The 19,826-nt window shown below is 39.8% G+C and overlaps 1 protein-coding gene across 1 annotated transcript in view; it reads right to left on the reverse strand.

Moving 5' to 3' along the window:
* The window catches only part of SEMA3A (semaphorin 3A), a 221,211-nt gene that overhangs the window by 49,974 nt on the left and 151,411 nt on the right, over positions 1–19,826 (reverse strand). Inside the window, exons 6-9 of the mRNA XM_019509508.1 lie at positions 10,063–10,205; positions 7,910–8,024; positions 7,735–7,804; positions 6,259–6,403 (exon numbers count right to left, since the gene is read on the reverse strand). Coding sequence (XP_019365053.1) covers positions 6,259–6,403; positions 7,735–7,804; positions 7,910–8,024; positions 10,063–10,205 — 473 coding nt within the window. The remainder of the gene's footprint in view (positions 1–6,258; positions 6,404–7,734; positions 7,805–7,909; positions 8,025–10,062; positions 10,206–19,826) is intronic.

Genomic DNA, 19,826 nt, shown 5'->3' on the forward strand with positions numbered 1-19,826 from the left:
GGGGGCGGGGGGAGGGGGACAGGCAGCAGGGGATAAGCTGCTTGATTCCCCAAGCCACCTGCCCCCCACTGCCTACCCCAGCACCTGCTTCCCTGACACTGCTTTTCCCACCACAGCAGTTGAGGGGAAGAACAATTTTAAGATGACCTTCCAATAATTCAATTCTATACATGGAAAAGTATAACGAATTTATAAACTATCCATAAATAGAATCTAATTATTGAGAGGTCAGCATAGATTCTGGGGTATCTTGCATTTGGTAAATATAGTAATTAATTTTCAGTACTTTATTAAATAATATTGTCTTTTCAAGTAGCAATATAGAGCAAATGGGTGCTAAAATCATTGCACAAAAGACCAAAGATAAAAGCACATGGTTATCTATACAATAAAGACTTAGCCAAAACCCATTCACTTTGGATCATGCTCTACGGAGCTGAGAGTGAAACTCCAACTCTTCCAGCTTCTGATTGTCTGGACACAGCCACATAGTCCTGATAATTCATAACCTGTTGTGCCAAATTATCATAAAACTTCATAGCTTGGGGTGGTGAATATAGTCATGTGTGTGAATTCAGACTAGTTGCCTCTATCCCTACTTGTAGCAAGCAGTTTAACAGTTGAAGGGATACTACTTTCTATTTAGGACTAAGTTGTCTCTAGTCCTTACAGTTGCACTGGATGAGATTTCCTCAAGTCATCTTGTTTAAGGCTAAACAATCTTGTGTCTTGATTCCATACAAAGCACAGGAGTGGCAGAGGCTGTGCTCTCTGAGGAAACTGGGAAAAGGGAAGAAAGAATCGGGGAGGCAGTAGGCAAAGCTGTGACTCGGACACCCAGAAGCACTGCCCCAGCAACTCAAAATCCTATTGGGTCAGTAAACTTAACTACCAGGGACTAAATAGCTCATGCTCTCACCTAAATTTTTTTCTGCTCAGAATTTCAGAGTATTTTCATGAACATTAGAAATTTTGGCCTGCTTCTGTAAAGTGGAGAATTATTTTTAGCACTATGTTACGGATGAGAAAACAGACACAATGAAACTGGTAAACAGCTCATCCAAAGACGCATATGAAAGCTGAGGACTTAAACTCCCCTGACAGCAAACCCTTAGACAGAAAATATCAAGTTCAAATGTAAAAAGTATGAGAGACATTTTGTGGTGCTTGTGTTTACTGTATTTGATCCCAACGCACGGATACCTATTAGGTGCTAAAATGATACCAAAATGCCCTGGGTAACTTGTCTTTTATTTACACCTGTAAAACATCCAGCACTTAAAGCAAAAACCTAGACGACAAAATGTAATTAAACAGGAATCCAAATCTTCCAGGAGGCTTAATAGAGAAATCAATTGTCTTTGCAATCACCTTGATCCAGAGTATTAATAATTCATCAGAAATGAAAAAAATCAATGCTGTCAAAAGAGGATGTGTTATATGGAGCAGATGTATTGGGATATATGGCTATGTGAAGTATAGGATTTCACTTTTTTGTATGTTTTCAAGTAGGGACATTTTAGGAAATTCCCTTCCTAATCCAGCCTAACATACTAATAAAGACTTAATGATTAAACATAATTACTGGATTAATCAGCATAAGAACAAGTTCTTATTCCTACCGTCTCTATATTCTAACCCTTCTTATTATTACAATTATATTTTTCTGCTTTAATATTGATCACTAGAAAGATATACCAACAATGACCAGAAATCTTTGAAAACCTTTAGCAATGTGGAAATCAATTTGAAATTTTATGTTTAAAAATTCTATTGTTCATTTCCAGAATCTGCTTTAGATCCCAAGTAATATTCCAACTAGTGTGTATTACTGATTACTCAGATTAATTAGATATCAATGAATTAGAAAATGTATTTAAAGTGATTTTAATAGAAAATTGCTATACATGTACTGAATATCGGTAATTGCATCTGGGCAAACACGGCAAAAAATCTATGAATATTCATTCTAATTTTTAAATGAGTACATTTCAGCTGTGTTTTGACCTTTTTGTGTTTGCTTTCCACCCATTTTCTAGCAAAAGAGCTTGTTAGCTGCAGCGTTGGCCACGACAGTACATTTTAGGCAGAACGTTCATAAAAAGCCAGTTGTATCTCTATAATAATGAGCACTTGCAAGAGAAATCTGATCTTAGAGTTTAGACAGTGACATGGAGACTAGAGGATTGAAAAAAAGGCAAGAATCAATCCCTTAGCGCTCTGTGGTCTAGCTGGCTCTGTGCTCTGGGTGCATACTAAAGGTGAGGTGGACAGGAAGGTACAGTGTTTTTCTGTGTGCTTTTGCTGAAAATATTTGGAGAGAGTTCATAACAACAATGCATCCAATGAAACGGCCTCATACCTCTTGAATCCATGTTAATGGCAACATACCCATTCAAGCAATGGCAAGGCTTCTTTTGACTTAGGTGAGATCAGGCTCAGGCACATAGTCAAGAAAAAGTATGTCTGCATTTGCTTAGCTTTATGCAATGGAGTAGCTCCACTGATGTTCATGACACTACTGAAATACTTACATTAAGTTTATCTATGCAATTTAGTGGAGTGAGGCCTGTGTCTAATCTCCCTGTAGCAAAAGGAAGCCTTGGCATCATTCTTAGTTTCCTGTCATTTAATTTCAGCTGGTCAGTGCTTGTGTTCAGTTAAGAAAAGTAGGCTAGGGCTCATCCCTGGCCAACCTGAAAGAGCCCAATATAACAGGGTGGCGAATATCTTGTTTGCCATGAATTTCAGCTGGAGTTCTGCATGCTCCAGAATGACGAAGAAAGAATGGATGTAACCCAAGGTAAAGAAAACAGCTGGGATTTTGAGTTTGATTTACTAACCAAAGACAGGCAAGTTCATAAGAATAACTTTGTGGAACTTGAGAGCCCTCAACGCAGTAGGATCAGTGCAGATACAGACCTATTTACAGGGAGTACTGAATACTCCGTGAACTCATTCATTTTCCTTCGGTTTACTGGGACTGGGCAAGCCACCAGATGCTTGAGGGCTTTGTTGGCACCTTACCTATGAAATTTCTCAAATACCTAAGCTGTGTTATTCTTCAGGGAAGGATAATGGTTTTGCTTATTGCCATCACTTGCACTGTTCCTGAATGGGGAAGCCACAAATCTAACACCTGAAAACCTTCAAGATCTTTCCTCTTCACCCTCAACAAATCTGCAAAAGCTGTTGAAAATAAATCAAATTTATCACAATTAAAACAGAAATCTCTGTTCAAGCATGAATCATTTCTCATTTTAAATCCAAATTCTGCCCTATTAATATGAGTGTTATTTCAGTGCCTCCAAGTACAGGAATTATGTTTCAAAACCGTTGATGTGGAAAAAATGCAATGAAATCTGAGTAGCTTTCTGTTTCGTAGCATGTCTAAATGTAACTGTAGTTTTATAAAACTCTAACTCTTCAGATATGATCCACCCTGAGGAGAGAGCTTGTACAAAGCCTATTTAACACTTATGTCATATTTTTTCTAGTGAAGAAAATGCTGCAGCGGTTATGATCTCAGCCTAGCACTTGGGGGATTGTTGTCCTGTTAGGCAGCAAATTTCCCTTTGTGAGATCGGGTAAGTACTTAGCTTTTTTGTGTCTAAATTCTCCACTGGGGAGAAAAAAAGCACTTCCCAGAATTGTGATCAGGTAGCCTACAGAAGTATCAAACATACAGCACATAGGACAGATCCACCTCTTAGAGCCACATCATCCGGCCCCCCATGCAGCCCTGGGGTCCCAGAGTAATCCACAAGCAGCATGTAAGGAGTGCCGGGTGGCCTTGTAAGCTGCACAGGGCACCCGTTCCTGCTCATGTCCTACAGTGGCAGAGCGGCCGCCATGAGCAGCACAAGCCCACAGCAGAGTTTGACACCCCAGCCTATATGAAAGATTGGGAGGAGATCATATGTTAACGCTGTTGATGTTTACACAATTGCTGAAGGCAGAGAAATATTTGGAAGGGTTCATTAGGATTTTAGTGACATCTGGTAGCTCTGCTCAGTGCTCATCTCCACCACTCTTGCACAAGCAACATGGTAACAATAGATCAAATTTTCAGCACAGTCTATCTGCACAGCTGTAGCTGACTTTATTTTGTCCTATTGCAATATATGTCTATGTGCATATGTGTGTACAAAATGAAAAAGAAGATCTCATGGTGAATATATATATACATATGTGTATATATTTGTACACATTACATACATACATATATATACATACATATATATATATATACACATGTGTGAAAGTGTGAAAGAATTAATTAAATTGTAATTAATCAATCCATTGATTAATGCATGCATATTCATTCCAATTAAAACTGGTTTAATTAATCCTGGGACTCAATAGAATTTCAAAAGACAGGTTAATGAAAAAGAACTCATTAAAAAGCCTACCACGCTCAGATGGAGATGGCATGAGTTACATAAGGAATTAATCTGATTCTTTATAAGAATGGTGTTTCCATGGTTACTCAGTCAAGTACAAGGTACACCCCTTCCTCTTCCGCTTTACTGCCTAGGCAGCTAGAGATACAGAGGCTTCATAGCTCATCTCAGACGTATAGAACTTGGCATCATCTTGTGATTTAAATTTCAAAGGAAAGTACAAAAAAGTCTCTGACCAAGATCAAATCCCTCTAAAACTGCAGAGCTTGTGTTTTAACTCTGGGAAAGTTAGCAATCTCCTCAGCAATCGGTTCTATGGAAGGAGAAGAACTGCACAATTCAGTCAGTGGAGAAACATGCTTTTCTTTTAGTTAGGAAGTACTTTATGTTTGGCCAGTCATCTATGTTGCCTAACAATGGTATCACACATTTACTATGGAAGCCAGTTCTGAGACCAGACTTCAAAGACTAGTTTGTAGCCTGAAGAACAGAAAAGGACAATATGTTATTTATAAGGTCCATAGGCTGCTACTGGTTTCTTCCCTGAACTATACTTCTTTGCTACTTTTAGAGGAAAACCCTTCTTGTAGCAAGCCAGTTCAACCATATATGACTACCTTTAGGCAACCAAAGACTCACAGATGCTAGGGTCGGAAGGGACCTCAACAGATCATCGAGTCCGACCGCCTGCCCAAGCAGGAAAGAGTGCTGGAGTCAGATGACCCCAGCCAGATGCCTATCCAGCCTTCAAGATCCATTGAGATCCATTGAGCCAGAAGAACAAATAGGAGGGAGCATAATTGTCTAGCCCGGTGATTCCAGCACACCCCATGGAGCTCTGCTATCTGTTGCCAAGATAATTACTAGTTTTTAACCAATGTAAATGGAATGGAATGTAAAGGTATAACCAGTCCTGGCAATATTCTGACTTTATGAAGCTTATGCTCTTGGCTTCCCAATGTCCCAGCTTTACCATAAGTGGTAGAGTTTGCCCTCATCTAGTCTGCCCTAGGCCTGGTGGTTAGTGAAAGATGTGAGTTTGGGTACCCAAATGCTGAAAAGGGCCTAGAACCCATGTCACTAACTCTTCAGGCAAACACACCAACTACTAGGCTATTGTGTAACAAAGTTTGGGGTGGGGAGTCATCTTTACCAGGGCCCATATTCACAGTGAAAGTCCCATCAGGGCTGTGCTTTTCACTGAACTGATTGCCACTGTCAGTATGAGTAAACTGACTATCCTCCGGGTTTTCTGGGTCCTGAGATAGCACAGGTGTCTAATGTGTAGCCCTGAGTCAAACACCTAATCTCCAAGAAGGAACAGGAGTTTGGATATACCTCTATTTCTAATGCTTCTTACTGTCTGTTGCCTTGATACCATAGTGAATGATACATTAGAAAGAGACAGACAGGTAGAAACATGGTTTTAAAAAACTGCCTGTGGGAGTTGGTAATTATGCCAGTCACTCTTCCATCTACTGCAGAAATGGTTAGCTTAATGCACTAAATATAAATGCTGTTCGAGGAGCCAACAGCTGTATTATTCCTTAAGAGCCAGACAGACACTCAACAAATCCCACACTTGCTTGGGACTTTGCTCAGTCAAACTTTTATGGAAATTGATACAAACAGTGTCTGAATAAAGTGTGCAAGTTAAACGCACTGATACTGCAGCTGCATATTAGAAATAGAAGCAGTAAATTCTGAACCTGAAGTTACTGCCAGTTTTCTTCTTCATTAGCCTGCCTGTCTCTCTCTTTCAGCTTCTTCTGTAATACAAATGCATATACAGTGCATTAAACAATTTTTCACTATATTTCTCCTTTTATAGCATCTGATCACTGTGTAAACTTACAGTTCCTGGCCGTGGGTATGGCACTCGTCCTTGATAAGGAACCCACTGGTAGTTGGGGCCATCTCTGTGAGCATAGGGACCCAGAAACACCCTTCTCACATCAGTCATGCTGTACATACACACTGCCGACCCCTTGAAGATGTTACTAAAATGAGAGGGGGGAAAAGAAAAATCAGTTTCTTCACATTATCTGTCAATTTAATCACAGGGCAGCTGTGGGAGTAATGGCTTGTTGCTTTTTAATGTATTACACATATTGATTTTCAAAACTGACATGCTTTCTCAGAAATCGCCTGCCCATTCCCTGGGAAAGTTCAGTTGAAATGATACAAATCTCTTAGATGTTTTCTAAACTGAATGGCTTGCTATTCTACAACTGTTTATATAGGGTCAAAAATTCCACTGGAGTGAAGTTCAGTAGGGATAATCTTAGGGTAGGAAGTGTTTGCCATGAAAAAGAGGCTCTTTATTGGAGATGGTGTTTTCAGATTTTCAGCCCTGGTTTTATAAAAGAACTACTTTAAAAAAGGAGGAAGGACAAAAAGAAAACTTTTATAGCATCATTTCTAAAATGTAATTTACTGGTGCATATAAGAGAAGAAGAGATAACGCACATGATTCATAATAGTGGCCTTCACGTGAAAGGCTCTGTAACCACTTCTTTGGTTTACAGAATGGTTTTCATATTCCTCCTGATTATTTGGGTTTTTTTACTCATTTGGACAATGTACACTGCAATCGCAAGGCTGTGGCTTTTTCCAGGTTTGTTACAAGGACAGTAAATGCCATGTGCAATGTGAACCTTGATAACTCTTCTGTCTCATGTGATCATCAAAAAGTGATATCACAATGAAAATAATGTGCCACCTTTCCTGGCCATTGGTACCCATTCTCACAGAGGCATATTCAGCAATCTTTCCACAGGCAACAATGCTAGTGTAAGCACACTGAAATAAGTTAGTTGCACCAAGGATGTAGATGATCAAGGTAGGGGATGTTTGGAAATTATTACATTTTCCAAATGTCAACATTTATTGCTGTTTTTAGCTTCTTACTGAATGGTCATTTACAATTCAAATAACAATTCTAAATTATTCTGAATTTTGGTGATCATTTCCCCCTTTTTCCTCCCCAAAATTGGGGAGAAGGGTGGGGGCAAGGAGTTTGTATTATTTTACTAGGTCTACTCAGGAAGGACTTCAGCACTTTACCTTGATATTTAAAGCCAGTGCTATAAGAGAAGTAGGCTGAGAAGCTGACACATTCTTTCCAACTGTGTGGCCACTTGCTTTAGGGCGATGATGTACATTGCTCATAAGAAAAGAAACTTAATTCATTACCTCTTACTTCCACTGACTCCTAGCAGTTCAAAGGTTAAGAAAATGCTGTGCTTCTTAAGAACATTTTAACAAAGGGAGCTCTTTAAAGCTACCAGCCACACAGGTTCCCATACAAGTAAAATGATACATTCTGTACCTGGAAGTTGTAAACACTCCGTAGACTATTGGATTTTTAGGGTCCTTTGAGTTCATTAGAAACACATCCTCTGTAATAAAACAAAAAAAAAAAGAAAACCAGTAAAAACATGGCCATTTCAGTAGTGCAGCTACTAGATAATGGTTCTGTGATCAGAAGGATTTTGACTACTTACGGAGTTCATCAAAATGAGTATCAATGCCATTCGGCCCTGGCACAGAACAAATAAGGCGTGCTTTAAGGAAAGTTGTCCATTTATTAACAAGGCTTCTGTGTCCACCAAAGTCATTCTAATAGAGGAAATATTCTGCATTAGCTTTTGGAAATACCCCTGTTTTAAAAGTCAGTTGAATATTTTTTTTGGGGGGGGGGACGACTAATGAGTAAGAATGTGTTTACTTAAATATCACATAATCAACTGTTTTATGCACCGTAAAGACTCTTGTTTTATCAACACATAGATGCTTCAATTTACCATGGTGAATGCATTTGATATCATTATGCATTTGATACCATTTGCAAAAATGATTCCTAAAACACCCTAACTTGGAAAGAGAGAGAGAGAGAAATCTGGACAGACTAATATTAGCCTATTCTGATTTAGAGCTTTTGTTCTTCAGGTTTCATACAAGGTTTCACCCTACCCAACATTAATAAGGGTTAAACAGTTAATTATTCTTTACTGAAAATAAGCAAAGCAGACCCATATGTTTCAGTAGATCAAAGTAGTAGAGGTGGCAGGGTGGTGGCATAATTGCAGAGATGGGAAAGGCAGCAGACTAAAGACCCTGTGAAGGTGAGTGTATAATTTTTCAAACTCCAGTTTCTTGATTTTAAGAGATAATGACTTTGAACCAAAGATTAATGTGAAACTCTATCTTAAACACTGTGTTTACCAAGACTACCAATTTTCATGGATATCACTTAATTTGTAAAAATCTTTTAAAAGGCTCCAAAAAAAAATAAATAAATAATTTGACAGTAGGGATGAATGAACCCATTTGCAATCATTAAGAGCTTGGTGAATCCTTGCCCATTTCTTGAATTTAGCCCAAACAATTATTTGACTCTACCTTTAAGGCTAAGTGCAGACATTCAGGGAGGTAAGGGGGAGTTTGGATCAGGTTAAAAATGGTCACCTGATCCAACTTATTTTGCCCAGATGCAGACATTACACTGAGACCCGGTCTCAGTGATCGGAAATCAATCTATATCCATAACCTTACAGAAGTTCAGCACAAATAGACTGGTCTAAAAATGACAGTACCAAGTCTAAAATAGACCTGGACTGATGGACACTCAAACTTAATCTAAGTTAGGTTGCTGCATCAAAGCTGTGCAGCCCCAGGGCTGGGAAAGCCCAGCTGCTGGCCCCAGCCTTGGGCTGCACTTTTCCTACCTGCCTTCCTGGCAACCGGCTATTTTCAGCCCCCTTGGCCCCTTCTCTCCCACCAACAAACCAGCCTTGCACTGAACTACCCATCCTGCAAGCCACTATGGGTGCTTTTATCGGTGTTCACTGCTGCCAGTAGCCAAGGAAGTAAGTATCAGTGAAGAGAAGGGATGAGGGGGGTAGGTTTGCCAGGAGAGGGTGTTGGGGGGGTGCTAAAAACAGCCCCTAGTCCTCTCTCCAATGTGCCCTGTGAACCCTGTAACCCCCCTGATCTCACTAAACCCTAGGACCCCAGCAGCCCCACAGATGCTGCCTGCCTCCCCACCCTTCCGATCCTCCCAGTCTGTCCTGTGGATGCTGCCTATGCCCCTATCACTCCCATGGATCCTGCTTGCCCCCTCCTCATCCTCTCATGGACAGCCCCCAATCCTGCCCCGCTCCCCGCAAACCTACTTCCCTGCCTCCCACCCTCAATTGCCCAGCCCCGCTCACTGGAACTTACCTTAGATTGGGTGCCCATTTTTAATGTGATCTAACCACCACCTAACCCCCCAAATGTCTGCACTTAGCCTAAGGGGTTTATCTTATATGGGAACTGGAATGTATCAAAATACATAAGAAAATTTGTAAACTTCTAGCCTATTTGGGAGCAGGAAGTGCCATATTTCTTGCAGATACCTTTTTAGAAGTCAAGCCGTTCTGATAATTTTGGTACAAGGCATCATAAGCTTGTGCTGCTTCTCCAAACAGACCAGAATTGAACCCTTAACCTCTACTTGTCTCCTATGTTTATGTGAAACTATGAAAGACCTCAGCTTCACTACACTGCCAATGCTAATACATAATAATTTACAGGAAAGAAAACGAGTTAGTTATAACACTCTCACAACTTAAAATAAGGGTATTCAATCTCACTCAATTTGTCATTATTTTACCTTACAGATCTGCCCAATTCTGGCATGGGTGGCTTTTCCAGAGTGCTCCCCATCAATTGCATTTTCTCGGAAAAAGAAATAGATTTTGTCATCTTCTGGGTTGTCACTCTCAGGTATTAAGTGGGCACTAATAAACCTGGGATCTGAAAAGAAAATGTCAGTGTACGTGTCAGTACACAATGAGTTAAATCTTTTGTCTTATTTATATGATTAGAAATCCATCATCGGTCTTATGTCCCATGAACCATTTTTTACATCAGTTAAGCAACTAGAAATGTATTGTATTTTTGGACAGCCCCTCTCAGCAATACATGAGAGTTATTTATCTCCATCTCATATCTTGTAACTCTACTTTAGGAAGCAAATGCAAATGCTATAAAAGAGAAAAAAATCAAGGGGAAGAAAGAGAGAATTGGAAAAAAACAAGATGCCAAGCCTCAAGCATTAATCTTTGATGCTCCTGCCCACCTCCATTTCCTCCTCCTCCTGCCCTCACCCCCACAATCATAAGTGTTTGCTCTTTGAACCCACTTGCTTGGATAGGGCCTACACCATACACACTCACTTGCAGCTTATACCTCCAGTAAATAGCAGTGCTGGATATGGGTATTTCAGAAATTCAGAGCATATGAGGCAAAGTAATACACATGATAAAAGAAGCAAAAAAACACAATCAAAGCTACTGGGAAATAGGGTTAGATCCTGCAAATAAATATAAGCAATTTCCATCTGTGGATGATCTGGCCTTCTATTGCATTTTAACTCAATTTTTCACCATCTTCAGGACAAAGGAGGCATATCAAACAGTATTACCACCCTGTTATTCTCCTTCAAGTATTTTACATCCTGCTGGGATAACTGACTTTGAACTACACTTAACTACTCACAGTCCTATTCTGGTATGAAATTACAAGCTGTTTGGGGTATCAGGTATAACAGTGTATTCTTAATGTACTAAATATTATTATGTATTATGTATATTACTATATAATCATAGTCATAATGAGTATGTATACACAGTGCATGGCAGTGCTGTGTAGCGATACCCCAGTTAGCTCCCACACTGTAGTGCACTCTCACTGTGCCTGAAGAAGCACGCCTATGCCTGAAATCTTGCAGAGAACAATTTTTTCCAACTATTCAGTTGGTCTTATAAAAGATATCACATTACTAACCTTATCTTGTTACCTGAACTAATTTTAGTATTGAATAACATTATCTGGGTTAAGTAGCCCTACTGCTTGAGGCACAGCACTGCAATAATATAGTTACACTGCTCTGCAGTCTGAACTACTAACTTTGCGTGCTATGGAGACACAGCAGACCCAGCATGGATATCTCTGCATCACCTGGTATAGACAAGCTTGCTGATTCACCCTGGTCTGAGTAGTAAGTCTGTCGCTTTATCAAGAATGTTTGTAAGAGCAAGGATAGATGAAATATTATGCAGTAATTATGTGTATGAATATATTGATGCATCTATATTTATGTATGCACACTCAGGCAGGGGTGAACACATACAAACCAAGTACATGGGCTATGGTGATAGCCACGTGATAAACTGTAGAACCAGGCATCTTGGACCATTTTATCTGCACTTGACTGATGAATGCAGCCCTTCCAGGACTAATTCTAACATTTAAGATCACCAAGGAACTTTAAACAGGTGCAATATATTTAAACACACACATACATTACAAATGTGCTATGCTTCCCTTTTTCTCTCACTCCCCAAATTATAGTGGCCCAAGATCCAAAATGGATATTATTTGGTCCCACACCAGTAACATGTTTAAGATCAAATATCCTATTTATGTTCCACAAGGGCTTCAAATAGCAGCTTTATAGCATTAAGAATCAAGGGGAAACCATTTCTGAGAGTCAGATGATTTGTTCTTACAGATTTGGCTGGCCATGAAATATTAAATTCCAAAATACATCAGTGTCTTATCATGCATCAAAAAACTAGCTTTGCACTGGATTGTGCCACCCCCATGAGTAGTCCAGCTGAAGTCAGTGGTGCTGCTCATGTGAAAAGGGGTTACCTAAGGTGCTCCTTTTTAAATATTTATGAATTTCTAAATGTATTATAATTGTCTCTCTTTCTCCCTAGGGAGTCTGGCTTTACAGTAGGAAAACTTGACACAGAATAAATAATTTAAAAAGAAAAAAAATTCTGTAGCACAACTGTGCCCCATGGGTGGCCGTGATGCCCCCCTAGTGGCCATACAATTCCTGCCCTAGTCTGTCTCTAAGGTACCCTCCTTTTCCTTTCACTTGCCACACACTGATATTCTTAAGAGATGTAGAAAGGGAGACTGCTCATAGGTCTTAGAGCAAGCCTTGATCTATCTTCCTGTAAGCAGGTCCCACTCTCTTAGACCCGCTGCCCCCAAGCAATGCTTCCTGGCCCATATGTGCCCCAGGGCACCCAGTGCCTTATGGGCTATTCACTGCCACCCACCTTCCCTACAGCTGTGCCCATGCCTGGCAGGTGTTGCGAATCGTTTTGGTGAGCCTCAGTCTCATTTCATGCTTCATCTCTCTGCCCTTCTCAGTCTCCACCCCTCTTGGGCTGCTGGGCCCCAGGCCCTAGTCTCTGCTCCTCTTGGGCTGTACTTCTGCTTGCACACTGCCCCGGGCAGGCTCAGGCTTCATGTGCCTTTCTGGGACCTACTGCCCTCCTCCCATAGTCCCACCCAGTCCACTGATCTCTGCCTTTCCTAGATTGTGGGTTGTGGGCTTAGCAAAGCACCCCTGCCACCATTTTGAAGCATGGGGATGCTAAATACACGAGGCACTGAGGCTGCTGGAGCATGCTAACTAAAATGCTAACTAGCATGGCTCCTGCAAACTCTGTTGAGTCTGCTCTGACACGCTATAATTACAGTGAGTTGGAGCAGATGTCTTGCACATCTACAGGCACCCTTAGGAAGTCAACAGAAAAAGCTTGGTTAGGATAATGTAAAAGTATATGTAGTCAGTCAGAAGTGGAAATTAAATGATAATGTAGATTAACTGATAATGATCTGCAGGCTACTATGGATTATTATGACTGATTCAAATCTTCATATATAATTACTGGTTTTATATAACTAAAGATATGCCTACAACTACTAAGACGTGTATAGACCTTTTATCATTGTGAACAGTCATAAAAACCCTGTGTACCATGTTCTTTCCCAGGAAGCAATATTTTCATTGACTATAAAGAGCAGATGAAAGTTTTTAGTAAAAAGGATTTAGGATGTACTTTTTATTTAAATGGTTTTACATGGATTCCCTGTTTCCAAGACTCAAACAATCAATGTAGACAAGTGTTTAAACAATAGCATCCATCAAAAGAACATGTCTGAAGCATGTTTAAGCATGATCAAAGGGGCAATGAAACCACACTATAAACATGAACATCACTAATGACAATGAGAAACATTCCTCTGATGTGCTAGTCAATGCAAATATGCTAAATACAGAAATTTTCATTTAAAAGTATCAAGACAAATCATTAAAGAAGCACAGAACCTTTTGGCAATTTCCTTTTCTCAGTTCTTTTGAGACTGGGCCCCCCAACTGACACCTTTTGCAAGCTTCACTTTTTGCATAACCCTTTGAGATTATCAGTTTTTTTTAGAAACGTCATTGCCAGTCACCCATTAAATTGTCCTTCATGAGATAGCTGTCACTTTATGAGAAAGACACCTTGGTCCACCTGCCTTTATGATTTATATTCTATTGTTTGCTTAGTTAAGTAATGGAAACATGTTTTGCCTGTCTCAGCACTTCAGGTTCAGATAAAGCTAAGGGACAAAAAAATCAATCTGCATTTTCTCTTTCACAAGCATAATTTCTATACAAATAACAAAACTAGAGCAGGAAAAACTATAAAAGATAGCAAGATTGGATTCTGACTGAACCATATTAACATGTTAATGATGACATATAAAGTAGAAGGCACAGAAATTGCTTCAGTTGTCAAGACTCACTAACTAATTCAAGGAAATAGAAGTCAGGGTCATCCTTTCAGAGAAGCAAAAGGGCAGCGCGCACAGAAGATTTTCTGTAAAGAGGTTGAATTGGATGCCCTTTTTACAGTATATTTATGGCCATAATGACAAATTGCCTCAGATCACAGCTAAAAGACTTAAACTACAGGGAAATTTTATGCTCCGTAAAGTTGCAGTTACTATAATTTAATGAAAATTACTGGGGGGTGACTGCAACCTCAGTCAGAGGTAACCAGACTGGGAATCTTAAGTTAAAAATTTAGCAACAACAAAAATAGACAGCTATTCAAGTTTCAATACACGCAGTGCCTGTCTGCAGGGGCACAGCATATGCCAGAAAGCAGGAACTGTCCTCAGAAAATCTGAATTGGAAATCATAGCCAGCTCTACTGTTTACAGAGACTGATAGCCCCTGTCACCAGTGTGTGCAGCAAAGCTGTAAGTCCTTGCTGCTTTTGCTAAGGTGACTGGAGGACAACATTTTTAATACTCGATTACAAGAGAAGTAACTTGTCTTATGCTCTTATGACCGTACTTTACAAACCTGCCAAGCACTGAATGGTGTGCTTCTAAGGCTCTTAGCCCAACACGGCTACAACCAACAACCTTTAAGTCTCCCTCACGTTTTAATTAATTCTTTTTCAAACATTTCCTTTGCTAATAAGTCAAGCAGACGTTTTAGGTGGTGGCCTTCACTCTCACTTACAGTTAAACCCATTTACATCTCTCTGATAGCATAAATGACTAAAAGAGATGGTGACAGTGGATCCTGAAGAGTACCTACTGCTATGGTGGTGTAAATTATGCATATCTGCAGCTTCTCTCTAGGTCTTGTGCAAATATGCTAAGCAAGGATTTTCAGTTTTTGACTATTAATATGGGCCATTTTTACTGTGAGAAACTTTAGAATAAAACAAAACCAAACAAACTCTGCTAATCAAGCTTGAAGGCACATAGCTTGGGCAGGGACAAATACTGGGCGCCTGTTTCTGGTCGTTAACTTAGCTGTGATACACAGCATAAACACAACACTGACAAAGACAGTGTTAATGAGATAATAGATAACTGAATTAAAGGATACACTTGCAGAATAAAAAGTTTCCTTCAAAAAAGGTCTGGGAAAGCTTGGGGTGGGAAACACCTGAGCTAGGGAGAAGCAGTTCAACTGAGAGAAGATTAGTACGGAGCGCTCTTTCATGTTCACCGAAAGGACAAGGTCCAAAGAAGTAACTTAATAGGAATAGGGAGCTAGAGGAGGCAGCAAAACCTTAAATAGCAACTTGAACAGGAACCTGAAGAACATGAAACCATTCACAGGCTGGGCTGCGTTTAGTGTAGCCTAAATAGGAACAAGGATTTTTCCCCCATTATCTGGGACAGTTTTTTGTGATCCCTTTGCTCCTATGGGCGTGTTGCTTATTGGCCTCTGCTAGCACTATTCCCCCTCCTCTCTCTCCTCTCCCTGCCTTCCCTGTCTTTTGTATTCAGCCTCTCTATGTTATACACTGCTCTGCACATGTCCTTTCACAGCATCTGATAAAGTGTGCTTAGCCTGATAAAAGCATATGCTACATATTTCTCTGAATCTACTCTACCTTCTGCCTGAGCTGGAGGAGTTCAGGGAAGGACTAGAAATTCAAGCTGTGACCAGGCAGATATTTAGCTAAGTTTTGCTTGTTTGGGCTTTTGATTCAGACTGTTGGGGGTTTGAGGAAAAAGCCTTGAGTTGTGTTATTTTGGGAAGAATAGGAACCCAAGAGGAAAAGGAGATATGATATTTGGGACCAAAATTGTGCAGGAAATTATTTCATTTGGAAATTCAAGCACATTCATAACTTGTTAAGGATTGGACTAGAAGGCTGCTTGGAAGGCTGAGTGATGAAGGAGATAAACCACTACAAAACCCGTAGAAGCGGTCACAAGGGGATGAAAAAGTTTGTCACGACACACCCTATCACAAGGGCAGATGGCACACTAGACTAATTCTACTGCACATTAACACAGCAGGCAATGCCGGACTAATGAGCTCTTGCTCAGTAAAATTAGTTTATTATGCATTATCCAAAAAATTGCGTGTCGGCGCAAATGCGCAGTAGCGCTGATGACAGTGCATTGAGTTAGTGCTTGTAATTACAGGTATGAAACTGAATGCGCCAGAATTACGGCACAGTAACGAACACGTAGACCACGCAGTAGTATTGCCAGGCACTAACTGTGGAAACAGTACTGCGTAGTAGCATCGGAAAAAACCTGTGAGGTGACACTTATGCAAGTACTAAATGACTGCAGTAACAACTGCGCAGTCCACCACTTGTATAGACACGGCCACTGATGCACATATTACTCACGAATAAAATTTTCTGAGTAGCTCAGCATCCTACCTGTCTACTGCAAGTTACACAATTACATCTGCCTGAGGGATCTAGTTTGGCTTTTTGTTATAAGTCTATTACAGAGAAAATACAGGGTATTTTTTTCTCATTTTAGTTATTTAAACCTCAATCCCAAATGAACCTATACAGGATTTTGAAGGCTCCAGCCTTACAGACAGAACCTACTGATTTAAGTTTTCATGCTCATGCAAACAGAAACCTTAAAGGGGATTGTCGTGGTTTGGCAGAGAGACGGCTGAACATTACCACAGATTAAAGATAAATAATGCCATTTTTATTTTAATGACAGCATTCACCAAAGAAAAGAAAAGGAAAAAATGTGGGTTTCAGTGCAGACAATGGAAAACTATGAAGCCTTGTTCTTATTTGTTCAAACTGGTTCACCTAGATCTAAGGCAGTGCAGGAGCGAAGGGTATTCAATGTAACTTATTTGTAGGCCATGGATGGCAGATGCAATCGCTTTGGGGGAACCTGATTAGGACCCTGATGTACCAGCTTTAGAAACACAGGAAAGCTGCTTTACCTGGTAGACGCGATCATATAGTCTCTCTATTGATCATCTACCATCGGACAAAATAATTAATGAAAAGCCACAAGCATGTTGTGAGAGAGCCCAGGGACTGTGTGGTAAGAAAACCTGCCTCTTCGCAGGCTTCCCCACAGGTCTTGTAGGGGAACGGTGGATCTGATTCTCATCAATACTAAACTTTGTTTTTACCACCCCTGGCAGCATCAAATGCTCTTAAAGAGAGAACATGAATGTATTTAAAGATGATTTTAGGGACACTTTACACTACCAGAATAGTGCCCATGAGCCTTTGGTATATGAGACGCTGGCCCAGGTGTTCAGACACTACCATTAGGGTGAAGCCTTTCTTTATCCTCCCTTGGATAAGAGGCACTTGATCTGAACATTTCTTGCAAGTCATATTTTAGTCCGCATATAGAGAAAAAAAAGTTGATCTGTGATATAATTATCAGTTTCGGAGGCCTTTTTTCTTTAAGAGATAACAATAGTTTTGATTCTCCATAATGACTAATTATATGGTAAAGAAAAGTGAATACAAAAGTTCAGTCAAATTATAGCATAATTCTCAAAGTAAATTAGATTTCTCACAAAACAGTGCTTATGATCTACCCAGCCTATTTAATTTGAAAGAGGTGATTATTATCTCCTTACAAAACAGCAACCAAAATTTAGATGAGATGTTATTAACACCTCTTTCCTGTAGCTGCTTGCATTTGGAGGTGTTGTATTTCTATCAACGCTGTGTTAATTTTAAGGTGAGATGGTTTCTCCTGAAAAACAACAGCTGGACAACTCAGAGGGCTCATGTCCTCCATAGAAAAGGTAGCACATAAGCAGTTTGAGCACAAGCCTCTGATGATGGGCAATTTCATTCCAGACCTTCCAATCCCTTATTGGAGACTGGTAGCAATAGTGCCAGCGATGAGCATCATTTGTAATCTATCAGTCATCTGTCAAGATTTTCATGATGTTGACACCTGTCAGCTAAAACACTGAGCAGCCTGTACCTGGCTATTACTTAATAGCAAAGCAGCATTTTTAGATCTTCAGAGCGCTGTACAAGCAACAAATAATTCAGTTTCATAACACCTTGTTAAGCTTTGAAGCTTGTCGCTCTAAATGCAGAAACTAAAGCACAGAGCCATCAAAGATAAAGGTGGATTCAGATGGATTCTGATAGTGGGCGACATGCTATTTGGTGTCCACAAATTGAGACACATTATCGGGTCTGACGTAAGTGCTGGTCACTGAGAGCTGAAGCTGAACTCAGCGGAGGTGCCTGACACCTGCTGAATTCAGGTCCATGTGGGGCAAATTGGATCTTCAAAAACTCAGGCATCCAAATAAGAGAAAGTGGAAGGGAGAGATCCTGGGTCTGTAGCCTCTGATCCTGGAGAAAAATAATCAAACTTTATGATTTAAGAGAAAGGAACCCTATATCAAATTCCAGTACCAGATAAAGTTGGTCTCGTCAGCATGTTTTGTTCGGTGAAAGTAAATTCCCCGAATTTTCAAGAGAAAAGTGCTACCGGTCAGCTGCCAAGAAGCTGCGATCAGAACAGCAGCTTCCACGTATCTCATGAAATGCAGACATTTAAGAATCCCCACCCAATTTCACAAGGTATATTGTACTCCTTACTCCATTCCTCACTCATTTTCAGACACCTGCATGTAGTTTTCCTGCATAAAGGATGACATGAAATTCAAGCCTCTGGGGTCTTAACTCATTTGTTTGCTATATAAGTAAAATAATATTTACCAAGTGTGCATTATAAGAGTGCTGATATTCATTAATGTCAGTGGCACGGATAAAAGATGGAAAAAAAATCATCACGCCTATCAGCTCATTTCTTAGGAGCTACTGGCCACTCATGAGACAATTGTCATGAGCCTTGGCCAGTATCAATGTAATGATCCAATAGACAATCCCATAACTATTCCTTGATCTTTCCAACCTGTCCTGCAATTTGATTTCCTTGTCAAGTCCTTTGGATGTAGCCACAAAGGCGGAGATCACTTTGTCAGGCTATGAGAAATGATTGTTATTATAATTAACTTTTACGGTGCATGTGAATGACTTGACACAAAATCCATTAAAAAAAGATTAATAAATGATGATGGTAAAGACTGAAATAAGTACCAAGTGAATGACTGTTTCTAACTATTCTGTCAATTTAAGTGAAATAACATAAAATCCAGTAAGGCATTTAAACAACAGTTGGTAAGTGGAAAGAAATATCCTCATTATTACTTTCAGTATTCAGTGTTATAACATCAGTTATGACAACCTCATTTTGGTAGACATTTAGACATAATATGTGTTTCCAATTTAGTCTATCATAGTCAACCTGAAGACTTACCAGAATGTCTAACTAATCTGAAATATTTCCATAGGTTTATTATTGTTGTGATATATTAACACTGTTCTTATAAAAACGGGCAAATGTTAATTGGCATAAAATTAAATTAGAACCGAATCATTAAGAGATAGATAAGACCTACCACATTATCTAGTCCATCTCTCTGTCAACAGAAGATTGTTACAATCAATTGTATTTTAAAGGTCAAATTCATCTCATTATCTTTATGCAAAATTTCAATTTTATACCTGCTTAAAATGCCAGAAGTTTTTAGGTCATAATACTATCACTTCTGATTGTAAAAAACATTAAATCAGTGTTAAAACTCTGCCAAGCCAGGCCTCTTGTAGTCTGCTATCTGGTACCATGTAAACCAGAGCAGCCGGTTTCGTGGTCAGGTTGTCGGAGACTAAACTGCCGCCCCCACCTGGGCTAGCCTAGATGACGAGGGTGTGTGGACACCTAGCAGGACTAAAA

Source organism: Gavialis gangeticus, unplaced genomic scaffold (assembly GCF_001723915.1).
Source record: "Gavialis gangeticus isolate Ggan-Ray unplaced genomic scaffold, GavGan_comp1, whole genome shotgun sequence".
Lineage (NCBI taxonomy): Eukaryota > Metazoa > Chordata > Crocodylia > Gavialidae > Gavialis > Gavialis gangeticus.